Source organism: Loxodonta africana, chromosome 1 (genome assembly GCF_030014295.1).
Source record: "Loxodonta africana isolate mLoxAfr1 chromosome 1, mLoxAfr1.hap2, whole genome shotgun sequence".
NCBI classification, from domain to species: domain Eukaryota; kingdom Metazoa; phylum Chordata; class Mammalia; order Proboscidea; family Elephantidae; genus Loxodonta; species Loxodonta africana.
The window spans coordinates 133602275-133622879 of record NC_087342.1 but is presented as its reverse complement, the minus strand read 5'-3'; the positions used below and the strand labels follow the sequence as shown (position 1 = coordinate 133622879).

General features: G+C 34.8%; 1 protein-coding gene across 1 annotated transcript in view; it reads right to left on the bottom strand.

Annotated features, from left to right (window-relative positions):
• Positions 1 to 20605, bottom strand: part of RIMS1 (regulating synaptic membrane exocytosis 1) — a 475999-nt gene that overhangs the window by 135714 nt on the left and 319680 nt on the right. The window contains exons 13-22 of the mRNA XM_003404398.3: positions 20135 to 20265; positions 19501 to 19672; positions 19218 to 19371; positions 18052 to 18123; positions 12094 to 12250; positions 11087 to 11212; positions 9403 to 9465; positions 5552 to 5629; positions 5123 to 5236; positions 4576 to 4665 (exon numbers count right to left, since the gene is read on the bottom strand). Coding sequence (XP_003404446.2) covers positions 4576 to 4665; positions 5123 to 5236; positions 5552 to 5629; positions 9403 to 9465; positions 11087 to 11212; positions 12094 to 12250; positions 18052 to 18123; positions 19218 to 19371; positions 19501 to 19672; positions 20135 to 20265 — 1157 coding nt within the window. The remainder of the gene's footprint in view (positions 1 to 4575; positions 4666 to 5122; positions 5237 to 5551; positions 5630 to 9402; positions 9466 to 11086; positions 11213 to 12093; positions 12251 to 18051; positions 18124 to 19217; positions 19372 to 19500; positions 19673 to 20134; positions 20266 to 20605) is intronic.

Below are 20605 nucleotides of genomic sequence, written 5' to 3'. Positions count from 1 at the left end.
GGAGTTTGTGTTAAGGAGACACAGTGACTTAACCCTTTCTGAATTCCTCTTTCCAAACCAGGCTGCCTGCAAACAGCAAACGCTCAGGTCTGAGCTGAGCAATGAGTTGAGAACCCTAGCCTTGGGGGGAAGACTCTTGTGATTCAGTGAATCTGGCTTATTCTTGGTGGGTTATTAGCAAATCTGCAGAACTAAAGCCACAGCTTCCAAACGTGTTTGTGGTATTTATGGTGATATTTAGATCTCCCATCTTTCTGGTTCCAGGGTCCAGCTCACAAACAGACCCAAATTTAGGAGCAGAAAACAGGGGCGCTATTTAAAAGGCCCAAATTCAGTATTTACTAAGTTAAAAAAAGTAATGCTATCCCTAGAGATGGCAAAGACATAAAAAAAAATGGCAAAGACATACAGGATATTATTCCTGTCCTCAAGGCATTTAAAATATAGTAGAAGAAACAGATGTAAAATACATGTTTTAATAGAAGTATATAATATTACTTGGGCCTAGGGAAAAAAAAAAAAGGAAATAATTCTGACTGGGCAGAAGAAGGGGAAGGAAGGATTGAGAAAGGTTTTTACAAAAGATATGGTATTTAACCTGCATCCTGAAGAAAGTGGAATTTTTTAAATAGATAGCAAAGGAGGAAGCGTATTTCAATTTTAACGAAAAGAAACTTGAGAACATAAGAAATAAAGACTAGAACATAAGAGAAATTAATGGGGTCAGAAGTGACTCTGGGACTGGAGAAAAATGACTAGAGTCGAGATGAGGATTCCATCTCGGAGGAACCCATAGGATTGGCTGACTCACTGAATATAGAAGCGGAGCAGAAGGAGCATATCTAGAGTAGTGGCTGGCTCTATGTCAAAGCAATCAAATGACAGGGAAATTTAGAAGGAGGCTTTTCGCTATATAGGGATGGAAGGGGAGATAATGAATTTAGATATTTTGACATATTCAGTCTCTAGCATCTTTTTTTTTTTTTTTAACATCTATTTAAAAATTTGGGCATGGTACTCAAGAAAGGAGGTCTGGCCTAGCCAATTATGGTAGAGGGTTGTTTTCATACGTATTACAGTGGGAGCCTTTACTGGAAATATAATTTAAGCGACAGTATAAGAGCTCGCTGCTGACCAAAAAGTTCAGCAGTTTGAATCCACCCACCGCTCCTTGGAAACTCTATGGGGCAGTTCTCCTCTGTACTGTAGGGTCATTATGAGTCGGAATTGCCTCAATGGCAATGTTTTTTTTAAAAAAAAATAGGTGAGGGTAAAAGAGGAAAATTGAGGACACAGCTAGGGAAATGCTTATCAGTATGGGATACGGGAGGAAGAGAGGCCTGAAAAGATGACTGTATCATAACAAAGGCATAAGAAAATCTATAGACAGGCCTTAAGGAAACAGAGGTTTAAATGACAGAGTGGTTAATGTAAAATGCTGCTGTATAATTAGGGAGCCAACTGTTAACTCACGGAATAATTTTGGCATAGTGGTAGAGCAGTGGGAAGTAGTATAAGTCAGATTGCAGAAAGGTAAGGGTAAACAATGGAGGCAGAAAGCCTAGGCTACCCTTTCGTGAGCCTTGTTAGGCTCTGAATGTTATGAAAGGTCAACAAAGATGACAAAACATCCTAGAAAATAAACCGTTCTTCAGCCCTCTAAAATTCATGTGTCTGAACATTTAAACACTAATTGGTTTCAAAACCTGAGAGAGGAAACTGTAATAGGCCTTTAACTCACTCCTTCCCTAGCAGGGAAGCCAGGAGACTGACAGACCTAAAGAGTGAAGGGAATACAATGACCTTGACTGGTCTCCTTGTTAACATGCAGTGGTATTTGCTAGTGAAAAGCTGAAAAAGGGTCATTATCTATAAAATGTGTTCAGTAGAATATAACTGGTCTCTCTAGATAATTTATTATAACTTAGCCTGGAATTTCTTGATTTATGGGCCGTCAACGTTTTTTGAAATGGGTAATCACTACCTTTTTTTTTTTTTTCCCTGTTTGTGTAATCAACAGAATATAAAATGGAGGCACTCTAAAACTGAAATGGCTTCCTTTGCAAACAATGTTTCCATATGCATTGCTCAAAACTGTCTGTTAACCCGGGCCAAACCATGCTAAATAAGGTAGAAGTGATGGATCTGATAGATTCAGGCTCCTTTAGGAAAAGATTGCTTCATCTGTGCCTGGTGCTTCCTGTATCTTTTGAATCGTTAGTAAAGTTTGGTGTTGGGTATTGATACTGCTTTGACAATTTCACTCTCTGTGCTAACACAAAATCTAATTTGTCTTAAAAGGTAGTGAGAATGCTTCAGAAAACAGGTTTAAATTGGCAAAACAGCATATAAATGTCTACCAAAATAGGTTACAATCAGCAAATTGTTTAACCTTAGTAGTTCACAAGGACTTGGAAATATGTTACTATCTTAAGAATATGAATTTATGTTTTATTTTTTCTAATATTTTATCTACTGTCTATATACTGAACATTAACATATTAAGGCCTCCAGTCAACTAGAGAAATTAAGGAGCCTGAAAAACCCACTGAACCTCCTTCTTCCTACCCCCTGCACATCTTGTCTGGAGACTTTAAATGTATTTTCCAAAGAGAACTAAGTCACCTGTTACATTCTGCTTAGAAGCTGCTTAAAGTTGTGTGCACAAAAGGGTATTTCTGGTCCCAATCCTCAAAACTAATAATATCTACAATTTGTATAATTTACTTGATGAAAAGTTATCCCACTTTATCTTCTTCTTGGCAACAAAATGACCCTAATAAATTAACATCTTTGATAATACCAATCTGTCCCCATTGATTTCTTTAATGCAAAATTTCCCATTATTCAATATAAAGAGCGAATATAGGTTTTCAATCTTATTTTTCTTCTATCAAAGGTAAGTACACTCAAAATTAATGGCAGCCTTTATGATAACTGTGGCCCAATTATTTACCTCAAGGTTAACCTGTTTTAAAAAGTATTATCTAAGAGATGAAATTCACCAACATACAGATTTTTGATCTCTATGGTTTCAGTGTTACAAGGGAACATATGCTAGATAGGCATCACCATAGAAATGGACATGCGCTGTCCAGAACAGTAGCCATGAGCCATATGGAGCTACTGAGCATTCTAACGCGGTTAGTTCAAAATGGAAAGTTTTGTAAGTATAAAATGCATGCTAGATTTCAAAGATTTAGTATGAAAAAAAATCTCACTAATAATTGTCATACTGATTACATGTTGAAATGTCATTATTTTGGATATACTAGGTTACATAAGTTATTAAAATTAATTTCGCCTTTTTTAATATGGCTACTAGAAAATATAAAATTACACATGTGGCTATATTTCTATTAGACAGTACCAATATAGCTATGAAAAAATAGGGTTGCAACATAGTCAAAAACTTCTACTCACTTGCACAATCCTATATCCTTGTTTTAAAATTAACCAGAAACATATAATTATAACTAAAAAATGTAAAAAGATTTTGCTTGCTTCTTTTTAATTACTTTTTTGTGGGTAATATACAGCAAAAGACTAAATCACTACAAATGTGATTTCAGAAGTCCATAGTCATTTCCACTAAAACGTCTCCTATAAATGTAAAGGAATACAAAATATAAATGAATAGTACCAAACTAGAAAGACTGCCAAAGAAAAGCTTTAAGAAGACTCTGAAAAAGTAGGTTATTTTTTTCTTCAGAGTGAATAAACAGCTAGTTTGCAAATTTCCTCTGAATGACTTCTAATGAAGAACAGACAAAAATTATAAGCAAGACTATAAATTATAACCAAGTCTATTGGTATGGAAGGTTCTATCATAATGGAAAAATTAGCTACTCACAATTAGGTGATAGTATAACATATAATCGTTGAATGCATTTGAATTAAATTCAGAATTATTTATTAATCAACTCATACAAATTTTTAAGTAAAACTGTGTGTGTGTGTGTCTGTAAACACACATACAATGTGTATTTATTTTTGTAACATATCAGGAAATCTATGAGGAACATCCTACTTTTTTGGTGTCAAAATATAATTTAATGCAAGAACATGATATATATTAAAGACTGTGCTGGTTAAAAAATAAATAGAGATGCATAAGGGAAGCATTCTGTCTAAACAGAATTCCAGTGTTGAGTTTACAAAAGACTTTTGTTAAACCTATAAATACTATTTATCTGTGGAACTAATATAAAAGTGATCCTCCCCTTTACATAAGCTAACTCACTGGACCTTGTAACATTATCAGCATACTGAAGGCTCCCTAAGTAGTTTGTAAATAAAACCACTGAACAGCAACAAAAGGGGAAAAGCAGCAGCCAGAAGCAGTTACAAATTACATCACACCATTTGCAACAACATACACAGAAATATGTGTATGTGTACTTTTCCACATACTCATATCTCTACATAGACATGTATGGGGGGGGTACAGACAGTCAGCAAAGTGAATATGAATGAATAAACCTATGAAAGACTCATATGGAACAAAACGAAGTGATTGAAAAAAAAAAACACTCGTACAAATGATAAGAAATTAAGAAAGTCTTTATTTTATACCTTTCTCGTTCTGGTGAATGCAAACTAGTATCTGGTCTCAAGCAGTTGGTACTAGCACTCCTAGCCCTGTCAAGGGAGGGCTGCAGTTCACTAGTGCCAGTGCATTGCATCCAGTGGTAGAAGAGAAAGACAAAGAAAACAAAGAAAGGAAGACCATGTTAGAGAGTAACGCATAAAATAATGTCCCCTTTACATAAAATGTAGAATCACTGTGATTCAGTTCATAAGGGTGTGAGAAAGCTGACAGGACAGCAGTGCAAAATTTTGTTTAGAAAATGAAACTAAACAAAGATTATGCTGGATTACTTTGCATAATTTTTAAAAAAGATCTCAGACTGAAAAATGAGACTAAATCACACCTACTTATGAAAAAACTGGTACAGGAAGCACTAAAACAAAATGCCTAGAACTATATTACCAAAAACAGATGCCACACCAAAACAAAATGAAGGACATCCGAGGAGAAATCATTTTACCACTCAACTATTTTGGTTCACAATACTAGACAAGGGAAGTGGAAGACAGCAGTGCTTCCATGAGTTCTTACCTAACCAATAATTCATCAGTATATCTCAATATTCTTGAGTTAAAGCATTCATGATGGAGGGACATGTTCTGTCTAGTCACTGATCTGGTTTTAGTACATGCAGACAAAATCAAGCTTCACAAATTAAAATTATTTTTAAAAAATTATCACAATTAAAATCAACAAGTAAAACAACCAGTGTATAACAAAGAAGACAACTAGAATCCATGTAGTTGAGTAGGGTTTATTTAGAGACAGGTTCTAGAATTAATAAGTTTTATAATTAAAACTGTTTTTAGATATCATTAATTTAATGTTTAACTCTGTGTATAATTAATTTCAAAGGGAAATGTTAATGTTTTATTAGAATGTAAATTTGCTATTTTTGTAGGCAAGGGATTAAGGATTAGGGGTTAGTTTATCACTGGGACTCACTGTTATGGCTCTTACCTGTAAATATTCCAGTGAGAACCATTCTCTAACAAAGGCATCTTGGGTGGTAATGTTTTATAGTGCCTAACAAGATGTCTGGAACATGGCAACACAAACACGCAGGAAACAGAAAAATATATATGAAGCAAATTTTATTAGGATATGAAGAACTTAAAGGGCTATAAAGCTACAGACAGAGGTGGTTCTTTTTTGTTTTTTTTTTCTCAGAACCACCACAATAAATATTTGAAGGAAGGATTAGAATTATTAAAATACAAAATCATAGCCATATGGACTTCATAAATTAAGATAAAGACTCAAAATTATAATTTTATTAACTCAATTACAAAAAATAACTCCTAACTAAACTCTATCAATTATTTTTAGCCAATATTTAAATTTACTATTTAATCTTTGATTTAATATTATGCCTGTTTCTAGGGAAGTAAAATTCATAGCTAAACATGCTAATCAAATAATTCATGTAATTTGGGTGTTAAAATATGATTAAGAGCTAATATTCTAATAATAACTAAAGAGTTGACCAGCATTGCAAGGACGGGGTTGGTTATGGTACTGGAGAGCCGTTAAGAAAGGAAAGAGCACAAGGTCAAGAAGTGACTGCAAAGGAGCAAATGCTTTCCATTTATCAGCTTTTGCATCCAAATCCAGCCACGGGCAAAATTTACCACTGGTAATTGGGTGAGACAGACATTACATGCAAACTAGAATTTGAATTTCTGAATTGGCAGAAACAAGGCCCAACTTTTCAGGAATTTCTTTAAAATCCATGAGGGCTTCTTGGGCTGTTTATACCAAGGGCAAACTAGGTCAAGTCAATTAATTATTATTATTAGTTTAACACTGTTCTTACAAATATAATCGCTGATTAAGAAAGTCCATTGTTCATTTCAGTTTTCACTGAAGTAAGACAAATACGTAAGGGAGTAAACATTTACTGAGAACATGCTAAATGTCAAACACCCCACTGGTTTATTCATATTAATAATACTAATAGTCAAATCAAAGGAAATTCCTTAAAGCTTCAATTTAAAATGCACCATACTGCAGCACAAATTGAGAACAAATTTTACTGAAACTAAGGATTCAGTCTAATTTAGAGGCAAAATAAAGTCTTTTCTACTTCTTAGGCAAATATCTTTAGTAACAAGGTTGCTATACAACTTTTCTAAGCAACTGGCTCAAAGTGATTTTTTCAAGAATACAAGGGGTCAGCATAGAATGAGACCCAACAAAACCCAGTGCCATTGAGTCGATTCCGACTCCGACATACAGATGGAATTACAGTCTGAAAGTCTAAGTTTGCACTTGCTAGCTGTGAACCTGGCTAATTCAGTTGTGGTCTCTAACACTGTTTTGATATGTACATAATGAGGAGAAAATATCTATTCACAGAGATGCTATTAGAATTAAATGAGATAACGGGTATAAAGTATCTGAGACAGTGGGGCAACTATAACATTTTTTGCATGACACTATTGCCTTAGAACATACTTTATGAAGAAAGGGTTTGATGGTTAAATAATTTTGAGGATAATGGATTAAACAATATGAGACAGATTTCTTTAGTGCATGATTTTAATATGCTGTCCATTGTAAGTCTCCAGGAAGGGCTTTAATATGCAAAGTTCCCCAAAACTATTTGACTCATAGACTCTTTTACTGGTAGAGCACCTCATAAGACCAATTCCTCAGGACATACTTTTGGAAATACTAGTTTTATGGAAAATGTTAAGTAGATTATGAATTCTTACTCTGTTACTTATCAAATTAAACCTTCTCAGCATTTTTACTCATCTGTAAATGAGGATAATAATATCCATATCATATAATTACTGCCAAGAAATCAAGATTAAGTACGTTAAATACTTAACTCTGTGCTTGGTACTCAATAAGCATTATTTTCCTTAAGTTTTCTAGAAAGTAGTAAATTCTCATATTTCATTTTGAAAAGTCCTAAGTGAAAATAATATGATGCATTTTGAGAGCTTTAAGATTATCGCCACAGATGGTTATACTAATAATACATTTCTGTAATTTATAATGAACTGAAGCTACATTATTAATATATGCATAGAAAGCTTGGTATATCTTTTTATTCAGACGTAAGCAAAATGCTTGTATAAAAACATGAGTACAAACATGGAAGAGTAACATATTTCAGAGCAGCTTCCACATCCCATCGCAGTGTAATAACATTAGTAACAGGACTCAATCTGCCTGAACAGAATATTCATCTATTTTAAAATTGTATACTTTTGAGTATCATTATTTACCTAAATCAGGAAATGTAAAGTCAACGAATTGGTTACATTTTTTAAACAAATAAGAGAAGTGGAGTATAGAATTATTAGCAAAGCATCAATCTTAAAGACTGTACAACATGATGCAACTACAAATATATCATATGTTGCATTTCCTGATATTTCACCTGTAGAGGCATAAAATAGGACAGAGGGAGAAAAAGAGACCTGTATCTATTTTATTTAGACTACTGATGTCAGGATGTAAATACCCACATACTCAGTGCAAGGCATACACCAGGAGCCTAATAAAGTTGTTTTTTTTTTTTTTTAAGCTGCAGTCACATTAACAGGCCTATGAGAAAACGTCCTAAATTTTTAAACAAATTATTCCTACTGACAAACTATTTGTCGGTTTAGTAACAACTAATAGTAAGCCTGGACAGTTTAGCCTTGTGAAGAGTTTGAGTTAGTTTTTACAATATTTATGATTTTATAATTTTTTTCTGGTTGGCAAACAGAACTAATATTACTTCAGTTTTTCCTGTGGCACCCAAAGAAAACATGGCAGTAGTTATCAATAGGATAATTTTATACTTGTAAAAATTTAAGGAATTCTTACTAGTCCAATCATGTTTGTATTACTGAGCAGAACCACAACACTCCATGTGGACAAACTGAATCTTTTATTTGTCCTTGCATCACAGATCTTCCGGTTGTAGCTCTTTCCTACTTAATTTTACTAGCCACAACTAAAAAGAGTTTGTCTGACTTACTACTTGTTTGAATGACTTACCACTTCCTGACTTTCTGTTCACTACGAATTGCCAATAAATATTTATAGACTATATCCTATGCATAATCTATAGAAAGTTTTATATTGGACATGAAATTCAAGATGAAGTGAGGCTAAAATAAAGCATCAGATTCTAAGCTCTAATTCAGAGGCAAATATTACATCCCTTTTTGTCACCTCATCTTTATGGAAGTATCACATTGTTACATGCTTTTATGGGAGAGACTGAACAGCAGTGTTTCTGAACTTGGTGAGAGCCAGGGGAGTTTTAGAAATTAATAGGCCAAGCACCCTCACTCTTTGTCAAGAAGGGAGCTGAAGCTCAGCCATTAATAACAAACTGATAAAGATTTTATTAAAAGCAAACAGAATATAATTAACAATAGATTCCAAAAGGAAATAAAAAAGCTTAAACAAAACAAAATTACAATCATAAAAACAATTACATTGCCATGCACAGAAGATCAGAGCTTTTGTGACTAGACAGGTGTGTGTGCGTGTGTTGCAGGCAGGGGAATATGGAAAGGTTTTCTTAGAATTTTAATTGTAGAAATTGGGCCAGTTCCAACAAGGCCCTTCAGTTTCTGGATTTTGAATATACAGATAGCAAATTAAGTCTGCCTGGAGCAGAACTGAAATATATTTGGGCCCTTTTCCGTGACCTCCATATAAAACAAAACAAATTTCAAATACCTGGGAGATTTATTTTACCTATTTGTAACACTACCACTAAAAGGGAAATGGAAGAATAGTAGAATGGAAAGCGAGTCATCACACAACAGTCACTGTCACCAAATCCCTGTATTTACCTGGTAGTATGTAGGCATTCTGCACTTCGTCCTCGTTTTGCTCTGGGCAGCATAAGAAGCTCACTGCACAGACAGGATGGGTGGTGAGTGAAACAGATATAAAGTATGAGGCATTAAATGATGTGGGTTATGCCAATGGTATGCCAATGAAAACATAAAGAGGGAAGAAACCAGATTGTCTGCACTAGCATATTTGCTTGAGAGGTTAAACAAAAATAAACATGACACTATCTTAAAAACTTAAACAATAAAGTACAAACATTATGGTAGAAGTCCTAGTTGCTGCTTATTTGCTGTTATATTTAAGAACTATTTTATAGACTATCAAAACAAACAAATAATAAAAATAAAACACCGAAGTTAAGTCTTCCCCAAATAAGGCACAGAAATCTGTTTCTACACATTTGGATATTTTAATGACTTTTAAAAGGCTTATAAATATGGCATTTCTGATATTAATGGGAACCCTAAAAGTTTTTATTTCTTTTTAGTGACTTAAAGCATGACAGTTTTCTTTGCTTTTATAGCCCCTGAAAGTACAATGTCATACTATTATTTTTTTAACCAACTCAGAATTTTATAATTGGTTAGGATCATTTTCTTTTAAAATTCATACTTTTTCTACACCGAAGTTAATTTAATTCTATTGAATACCCTGACCAAGGTATTTGTTTTCCCTCCTCACCTAAATTCACGGTGGCCCAAATGAGTGTTGACAAAGTGGCCCTCACCTAACTCAAACTGAGCAATCTAGACTCCTATTCCTTGGAGTGGTCCCTTATCCCAGTACCCACTGTGACTCCATTCTTTTCAAAGTCATGGCACAATGGGGTGATTGTTAGGGAGGAAACAACCTCTACTCTGTCCCTGACTATACGGCAACAAAATAATCACTCAACTCCATTTTCACTTCCCTACTCATCACTGAAAGTTTTCCCACTTCAAGAGACTAGCGGAGAATATTCAACAAGGTGGGTCTCATAAAACCTAGAATAGGGTCCTCAGCTTGTGATTAGGCATATGGTATGAGTATGCGGTTACTCTGTGAAGAACGTCTGTGGGCATGTAGAACAAGAGAGCCATGACATAGACTTACGGTAACTGTGTTCATGAAACATTTGTTTGTAAATATATGCAGAACTAAACTTAGTACATATCCAATAAGAAAGAATCCATCATTATATTTTGTACTTTATAAACTTTTTATGTAAATACATTTTATGGAAAAAGGGGTACATAATAAAAACTTTGCCTAAATTTTCAAGAAACTCTGCAATATTAACTACCTTTCAGATGACCCATATCCAAAACTGTCTTGACAGCTACATGAATAACATTCCAAACACTGAAGCTTACAAAGGATAAAATATTTGAAAATTGCTGATGCAGGCTCCCTTCTATAAGTCAGCATCTAAGTCAATGAAAAGCTATACATTTTAAACTAGCTATACATAAATTTTGATTTTGTTAAGAAAAAGGATTAATATGACAATACAATGTTAGCCAAACATTTCCTAGTGTTGCATTTCTATCAGAATATCTTAACAGTTGTTCCTTGACAGAAGTTCAGTTTTGAGCAATGACATACTTTTACTCTCTAATGTACTATGTCAAGATATCTGTCATATATTAAAACAGTGCAAAAGAAAATTTACAATGTTGAAATCATAATTTAGACAAATACCTGTCTTGTTCTGATAAATACTGACTATCCACATCTCTGGATCTGTGATCAACTGGACTTCGGGAGGCATCATGGTGTCTGGTTGGAGAACGTGACCTTCTTGTTGGATGAATTTCATCTAAACTCCTAAAATGATACAAAAATTCATGTGTCAAAGTGTACCGTCTTCCTAAAGAGGGCAGACACAGACAAACTAAGGAGAAAGAACTGACAACAACTGAATTGGCAAACAATTGACATGGCTTGAAAAGTGCTGGCATCATGACCAAAAATCTGTTTTGTCAATAAGTTAAGGGTATTTATTGTTCAGGAGTGGAGCCCTGGTGGCACAGTGGTCAAAAGCTTAGCTGCAAACCAAAAAGTCAGCAGTTCAAATGCACCAGCTACTCCTTGGAAACCCTATGGGGCAGTTCTACTCTGTCCTGTAGGGTCGCCTTGAGTTGGAATAGACTTGACAGCCATGGGTTTGGTTTTCTGCTGTTGTCTAGGAGTACGCATCTTGTCTGTGCTGGATCTCTTCAACTTTCTTTTGTACCTCAGTCAAAAAAGGACCACAATTTTCATATGCATGGTTAATTAAAATTTCAGAAGCGCATTTCAGGGTAAGATGACATAAAAGCACTAAATTACACATCTTATTTTTTCCAAGCATTAATCCTAAATTTCTGAAAAATATATTCTGCCTCTTAAATTTATCCTCTGCCACTTCACTCTAAAGTTCAGATCCACTAGCATACATTTCTCCTCAACGGGGACAAAACTAACAAACAAAATACAACACAGTTGTTCAGAAATTGTGCTTGGGACATAAACTTCCACTTTCTGAAAAATTTCTTAAGATGGAAGAACAAAATATTGCATAGATTGGGTATTAAAAGGCATTTTGCCTAGAAATGACTCTGAAAAAATTGAACGAACCATTATTTCATTTCAATTAAAGTCTTGTGGCAATTTATATTATATCAGAAAAAAAAAGTTTGGAACACTGAGTCCATTTCAAAGCCTACCTCTGTAATGGCACATTTGGCAAACGTGAACGCGGCCTTCCCTGATCACTGCCGCGATGAGGAGATACTGAACGTGAGCGATGATGAGTTGTTCTTTGCTGTTCTGGCACAGTTAATGTTGTAGATTTACTTTCTCTAGCACTAGACCTATAACCTACTGGCAAGAGTACACAAAATAATTAGTCAGTATCCTTATACAATGCAAACGTTAATGTAGAGACATAAAATTACATTTAAAGCAGCCACTGACCTATTCAGATGAAATGCCATGCAATCAGTTATTACTGGCCTTATCTTCAAAATTATTAAGTATACCTACACAGAGTGTAACATATACATGCATAAGAACAGGTTAGAGTTTGGATCAAAGGTACCATGGGGGTACTGAAAATGAATATGATAGTTGATGCCTCAGGCATTGTGATGAGTTGGGATACTATTTTAAAGTTAAAAAATGAATGAGTTAGTGATTTTCAACAACACAGATAAAACACTTGACAGTGAACTATAGTTAATGTACAAGTCAATGCTTAGAAATTTGGTGTTTCTTTAAATGTTATTTGAATTTTTCTTCCAAAAGATAAAATAATTTTAATTGAATTGCAGATGCCCTCATTAATAAGAAAAATGAAAATAATATCAGAGCAATTTTAATTTACAAAAAATATTAGATCTTCACTACTATGAATACTGATTATGAATTTTGCAAACTGCAGATAATACTGCAATTGTCAAATTATATAGTGTATGAGTAAAGATGACTATGGCAATAATGCACAGAAAATTAGCCCTGCTAAAGAACCAATCATCAAATCTACCCCGGACACCTGAAACTATTCCATAACTACATTAATTACCAGCATTAATTAAGTCAATACAGTTAACATAATTACAGTTAAAAACAAACCTCAACAGTCAACCTTTCCCTTGAAGTAGAAATGTTTGTATCATCTCTGATTTGATTAAGATAAAACAGCAATCTCAAATTCATAACAATTTAGAGCAAATACATTTTTTCTACAAGAATCTTTATTTTTTCTTATTAAAAAGAAAATAAAAAATTTGATAGTCAAAAGAAAAAAGTCAAGGTATGACAGAGAAAGTTTAAAGTTCAGCTATGGGAAATCATTTAGAATGAAGCTTTTGAGCTTCTTCTGTACATATGCAACCAGGACTTCACTGAGTACATTAAGCATATGTAGAACTGGTATGCATATTTAAACAAATAGGCTCTTCATATTGTTTGCATATCTAAACAAACAGGCTCTTCGTATTGGATACTAAAAAATGTAGAATCAAAATTTGTAATCAACCTCTAAAAATTTGTGGGAATGCACAGTGTGTTTATTTATTAACTTATCCCTACATCTAAACTTATTTAACTCGTTGTCCTTATTTGACTAATGTTTCACCTTGCCTCTTTATGTTAAATGTATTATATATTAGTTTGTGTCTTGTAACATACTTGCCACATGTACACAACTTTATAACCTACCATATATGTATTTTGGATCAATGAAGAATACATTTGAAAATATAAGCAAATAGCATTACTCCCTTTATTAATTTACGAAGAGATCTCGAAAACATAAAATGTTACTTATTGGTTACGTAATTTATTAGTTATATACTATCACAAACCGAATTATGTCCCCCAAAAATGTGTGTATCAATTTGGTTAGGCCATGATTCCCAGTATTGTGTGGCTGTCCACCATTTTGTCATCTGATGTGATTTTCCTATGTGTTGTGAATCCTCTCTCTATGATGTTTAATGAGACGCGATTAGTGGCAGTTATGTTAATGAGGCAAGACCCAATCTACAAGATAAGATTGTGTTTTAAACGAATCTCTTTTGAGATATAAAAGAGAGAAGCAAGCAGAGAGACACGGGAACCTCACACCACCAAGTAAGCAATACTTGGAGCAGAGTCCTTTGGACCTGAGGTTCCTGACTGAGAAGCTCCTAGACAAGGGAAAGATCGATGACAAGGGCCTTCCCCCAGAGCCAACAGAGAGAGAGTGCCTCTCCCTGGAGCTGAAGCCCTGACTTTGGACTTCTCGTCTACTAGAATGTGAGAAAATAAATTTCCCTTTTGTTAAAGCTATCCACTTGTGATATTTCTGTTACAGCAGCACTAGATGACTAAGACAGAATTTGGTACTGGGACTGGGGTGCTGCTCTAACAGACACCTAAAATGTGGAAGAAGTTTTGAAACTGTGAATGGGTAGAGGCTGGAAGAATTTTAAGATCACCTTGAAGAGATTGCTGGTGGAATTATGGACATCAAAGACATTTCTGGTGAGGACTCAAAAGGAAGTGAGGAGAGCTGTTTCACAGACAGTGAAAAGCAGCAGCAGAGAAATAGTAGCAGCAGAGAAGCAGCAGCAGAACCAGGAGACCAGCACAAGAAAGCTCTGGAGTAGACCCAGAGAGTGAGAGAGCTGTGTGCAGAAAGCTTCCTGGTGGAGCAGGATGCCTCTGGGCACTTATTGGTGGAGCTAGACTTGCCAACCCGTGGAGCAAGACAGCTGAATGCCTTCCAGCCTAACTTTACTGCAGAATGGGGTGTCTCCAGGCATTTATTGGTGGAGCTACAGAGCTCTGGAACACTTGCCACAGCAGGGCAGATGTGAGCAGAGAGGCCTGGAGGGCCAAGAGGCCAAGGAAACAGGAAGTAGATGCTGAAGAGACAAGGAACACAGGAAATGGAGCTGCCTTAGTCTCAAAGGGTATGGCCAAGATCTCTGGGGTCTCAAAAGGTAGAGCCATGGCCTCTGGGGTTTTAGGGGGGAGTCGCCACGCAGGTGGACTAGGAGAATGGTATACCTAAAGCCAAGGTAGCAGTTGCTGTTCCAGTCGGCCTGGAACGCAGAGGTGAAGCCCAGGGCCAAGTAGCCTCCACTCAAAATCTAGACAGTGTGGCCAATACCTATAGCCTGTTGAGCAGGGCTATTGTGTAAACAGTCTCAGAGAAGAGAGGGCTAATGTAATGTGTTCTACTGCCTTGCTTGGTGCCTATTATGCCTTTTTTCCCTCCAATGTCTCTCATTTGTAATGAAAATGTCTAGAGTGTACCTGTTCTACTGTTGTACCTTGGAAGTGGTAACTTGTATTCTAGATTTCACAGATGAAGAGGAATTTTGCCCCAGGATGGAATTTGCACCTGGTGTTGTTTTAAGACTTTTGCTATGATACAATGGTGTGAATGTGTTTTACATGCAGTAAGGACCTGAATTTGGGGGGGTGGGGTAAAGGGTGGAATGTTATGGATTGAATTATGTCGCCCAAAAATATGTGTATCAATTTGGCTAGGCCATGATTCCCAGTATTGTGTGACTGTCCACCATTTTGTCATCTGATGTGATTTTTCTATGTGTTATAAATTCTATCTCTATGATGTTACTGAGATGGGATTAGTGGCAGTTATGTTAATGAGGCAGGGCTCAATCTACAAGATTAGATTGTGTTTAAGCCAATCTCTTTTGAGATATGTAAGAAAGAAGCAAGCAGAGAGACATGGGAATCTCATACCATCAAGAAAGTTAGCACCGGGAGAAGAGTACATTATTTGGGCCTGAGGTTCCTACGTTGAGAAGCTCCTAGACAAGGGGAAGACTGATGACAAGGACGTTCTCTCAGAGCCCATAGAGAAAGCCTCTCCCTGGAGCTGATGTATTGAATTTGAACTTCTAGCCTACTAGGCTGTGAGAAAATAAATTTTTCTTTGTAAAAGCCATTCACTTGTAGTATTTCTGTTTTAGCAGCACTAGATGACTAAGACATATGCTATTAAACTTTTACCTCACTATGTTTTTAAATGCTAAATAAAAATGAGCAGTATTACTGAAATGAAAATTTAGACACTTCTTTAGTATAACAAAAGAGATTGCATGTTTGCAAACACCATGAGGGATATTTTGGTATGGGATATAAATGTTTTTAGAATTCACTGATTTTGGTCGTGTCCAAGTACTAATCCCATCTGTATTGGGTTCCATATCTCTTATCTTGTCTTCTTAGAGGCTGTTATCAATGTAATCTCTCAGAGAATGGAGAAGAAATTCACCATTTTAGTATTTATTTAATTGGCCATTTAGTTATTCACTCATTCGCTACCCTGTCTCATCATTAAAAATATGAAACTTTAGGTGAATAAAATGTGAGAACCACCTAAAAAAGCATATGCTATTTAGACAACTTGGTAAAGACAACACTAAGGCTGATTAAATTGGAGCCCTGATTGCCCAGTGGTTAAGAGCTCAGCTCCTAATCCAAAGATGGGCAGTTTGAATCCAACAGCCACGCCTTGAAAACCCTACAGTGCAGTTCTACTCTGTTCTGTAGGGTCGCTGTGAGTCGGAATGGACTCAACTGCGATGGGTTTGGTTTTTGTTTGGTAATAGCTACGATTCTAGTTAGAAATGTTTGATGACTTTCCTACCAGGAATCATCTGATTCCTACTTGTATACACCAATGGATTTAATGTATATCACTTTTACCTTTTCAATTTCATAAAATACCAATACACTATTAAATTTTGTGTGAAAATTTCTGTGGAGAATGTGTTTAATTAGAACAACCCTTTTAAAAATAAACAAAAACAGAAAGTAAAAGATGAAATGTTATCCACCTTTATCAACAACTTAAAACTCTCACTGATGCTATGGTATGAAAAAGTATTACCTAATTATGGAGATGGACACAATACTAAGTTTATCATTTTAAGAATATGTGTTATTTTTATGTAGTGATTAAATACTATATCCTCTGAATTACAGGAAGCAAAAAAAATCCTCATTTTAGAGAACTCTCCATAATTTTCTCCCGGTTTTAGTAAAGTTGTGTGTACCTCTCCATATTCCGAACTTAGTTACTAGTGCAGAATCTATCAGTGTTACTAAAATTATTGCCCTCACATTAAAAACATCCCCATCTGTGAAATTACTTGAACAAAGGGGACATGTATCAATATTGTCCCAAAGAACTACCTTTAGTGATTCATAGTTATAAGTCCCAGGCTTGTCTCTTCAATTTTTTCTTACTTGAATATTTTCTTACCTTTTATTAGTAGGTTAAGGAAGTAGTACAGGGTTAGTGTCAAGAAAATAAGCCTTTACTCCTTGCTGTACTCAAACTTTTGTGACAAAAGAGTCAAATGAGAAACAGATTTGAACTGCACAATGTCACAAAAATTTTCCTAATTTTTACAATGACAAAAATGTTAACTTCAAATGAATACTGAATCTTTCTAAAGCATTTCCTTATTTTAAAACATACATTATATAGGCAATAATCAGCAGTGAAGACATCACAAAAGCATTAAAAGTTATAGCCATGCCACATGCAACTTAAATCCCTGCCTCATGCAGCTTTCTCGGCATATTCCATGGAGGGCTACATCATATTGAGAAACGGAGGAACGAAAATCATAGAAATACGATGTAAAACATAGTAGAACAGATTTTTTATTCCAAAAAATGAGCCATAACCTTTCAAAATTCATATTTTCACTTTTGTTCAGAGCATTGTGAAGTAATGATTTGCTTAACGTAGGTATCCATGCTCCTAAGGAAGAACCCGACTAAATTAAAAAAGTATGGGAGCCCTGGTGACACAGTGGTTAAGAGCTTGGCTGTTAAACAAAAGGTCAGCAGTTGGAATCCACCAGGGGCTCCTTGGAAACCCTATGGGGCAGTTCTACTCTGTCCTATAGGGTTGCTATGAGTTGGAATCGACTTGTCGGCAACAGGTTTGGTTTTTGGTTTTTTAAATCCTTTTTAAAGTTTTTTTTTTTTTTTTAAACAATTTGGAACTCAAGTCACCATGGAATAATTAATACTGATTCCTCTGTACTATAAATCTCCAGTTCAGTATCTTGAACAAATCTGGAAGTCGACAGTAAAAACAAGCAGAGAAGCACAGTGAAGCCAGGCCATGCTCTTCACCCACGCACCTGGAGGAACTACTCCAATACCATCATCAACCTCATAATCTGAGATGTCACTATCACTGATTCGCTGAGATCCTGCACAACAGTAAGGCAAACAGATACCTCTGTGTCTGGTTGGTTTATAAAATGTTAAGGACATGGTCAATTTTTTTTTTTTTTTTTTTACAAAAGCTAATTACATTACTATTCAGTTCTTTTGAATAAAAATAATAAAAAGTAAATGCTCAGCTAATTTTTAAAGAAATGATTGTTCTCCAAGAATAGCATTTCCTCAGTATTTTCCCTTTATAGCCACTGAAGACATACAGAAGCAAGGGGACTTTATAGAATAAGATTTGACTGAGGTAATTCATTAATTGAATTGTAATAATAAAATCTACAGCAAAGTGCATACACAGTTTTCTACTCAATTAAATGCCCTCTTCAGTTCAAGGAGAATGGGGCTGAGTAGAAAGGTTCAAAAAGGCTTTCCTGGCTAGAGCTCTATAGAGCTTATATTTAATGAGAGGGCAGCAGGGACCGCTATAAAACATGTTTCATTTCCAAAATTAGCCATTAAATTGCACTAAACATTAATTCTGAAGAAATGATTGATCAAAGAAGCACTAACATGAAATATCTAATTACATGAGAAAAACAATTTGCTTCCAGATTACCAAAATGAGGCTTCTATGTTTCAATTGTTCCATTAAAGATTTACTCATAATTAAAAAATTACTGGATACACACACAAAAAAAAAAATTTCCCAATCACCAGATGAATAAAAACAAACATATTTTCTAATGATTTTAAAAATGTTTACTATCAATGGGAATACTAAAAATACCTAAGAACACTAAAATTACTAAGGATTTATACGTAGCTTTTTAGTAATGACTGAAATTATCGGTTAACCAATCAACAACTCAATCAGTCTTGTTCAAAGAATTATAATGAGCAGCTTTTCAACTTTCGGCTCTGTAATTACTCTATTATGATGTTATGTATGTTATGGCAGACTTTCACAGGGAAAATGTAGAAAATAATTTTGCCATGTTTCTTTATATAGGTAAATAATTTTCCAGTATTCTCCTAATAAACCATTTGAAAAAATATCTTGAATATTAATCTCTAATTGGATCACTACAACCTAATCACTTTCCAGTAACTAAAAAGACCTTTAACTTACTTTGTAGCTTTTTGCTAGAGCTTTCTCCATGAATATGTCGCCTGGCCATGAAAGGGGATGGATGAGGCAGAGGTAGTGAGGATTCATCATGTGTCTGAAGTTTATACCAGTGTGGTTCATCATCTAGAAGTGCTGTCTCCAACTCTATGAGGATCTGAAAGGCCAGTCATCAAATTAAATGAAGTGGTTTGACCGAAACATAAAGTTAAAAATAGTCATAATTACTATGTATTACAAAAAACTTCACTAAGCATTTGACTTGAATCTTTGCAATATACATCACCTCTCCAAGAAATTCACTTTCTTCTTCTTGAACTCTTGGTTGATCCCACACAGTTATTTCTAACATTCGTTCTCTAAAATCTCTACGATGTACATGTGAATAGACAAAGGTTTGATTCCATTTTGGCTCTAGTACTTTCTTTACTGTTTTGGTCCTCCTTTTACTTTTATCACTGAAAAAATAAGTGCTGTGTAAGTGAAAAAGCAAAAACAAGTATATACTGCCATCTACTGTGGTTACAAGTTACACCGTCATTGGGATTTTTGCTATTTTTAATTTATAACTTAAACTTTAAAAGTCTAAAAAAGACTGTAGAGTTTAACACTATTCTAATTTCAACTACAATGTAAGTGGTAGCTATGATTACAGGCTCACACACACGAGGTACATTCCAAATGATGTACAGCTATCAAAGACTGATAAACGTATAAATATTAAATGTAAAAGAATTGGTACATTCTTTTCAAAGAAATGCAAGGCTTGAGGGGTTTTTTTTTTTTTCAGGGATAATACAGTTTATTCCCTCAAAAAGAATTCCTTATTATATTTTTAAAATATATTGCATAACATCCCAGGAGAACAAATCCTATCAGTATAGATTTTAGCATATTTTTTTCCTAAAATTATTCATTACCTTCTATCTGGAAGAAAATACATTTTTACATAGGGATTCCTGGGGCGCCCGTCTACTCTAGGGGGTAGATCTGTTGCTTGCAGAACATTTACAATCAGCTGGTGTCCCACTTTATCATACCACAGCTTCACCTAAGAGCAATGCAAACAGGAATTATTATTTGTAAAAGTCATAAGATATTATAAGTTCACGTAATTAATACTAAACTCTTTTTGAAAAAAAATTTTAAATGCAATGCAAGTAAATCATAGATGCTATTTCTGAAAAGAATACCAATTTGAAAGCATAACCATTTAGAACTTCACATTTCTCTTCAAGCATATGAAACATGACTTACAACTGGCAGGTCTACTGCATCAGTTTTTACTCATATGTTATAAAAATAAAACTAATGATAAAAATTTTTAAAAACCATAATTGGTAGGGGGATATCCTAAATCACTGTCCTAGTTTTTAAATGCTAAAAGTAAT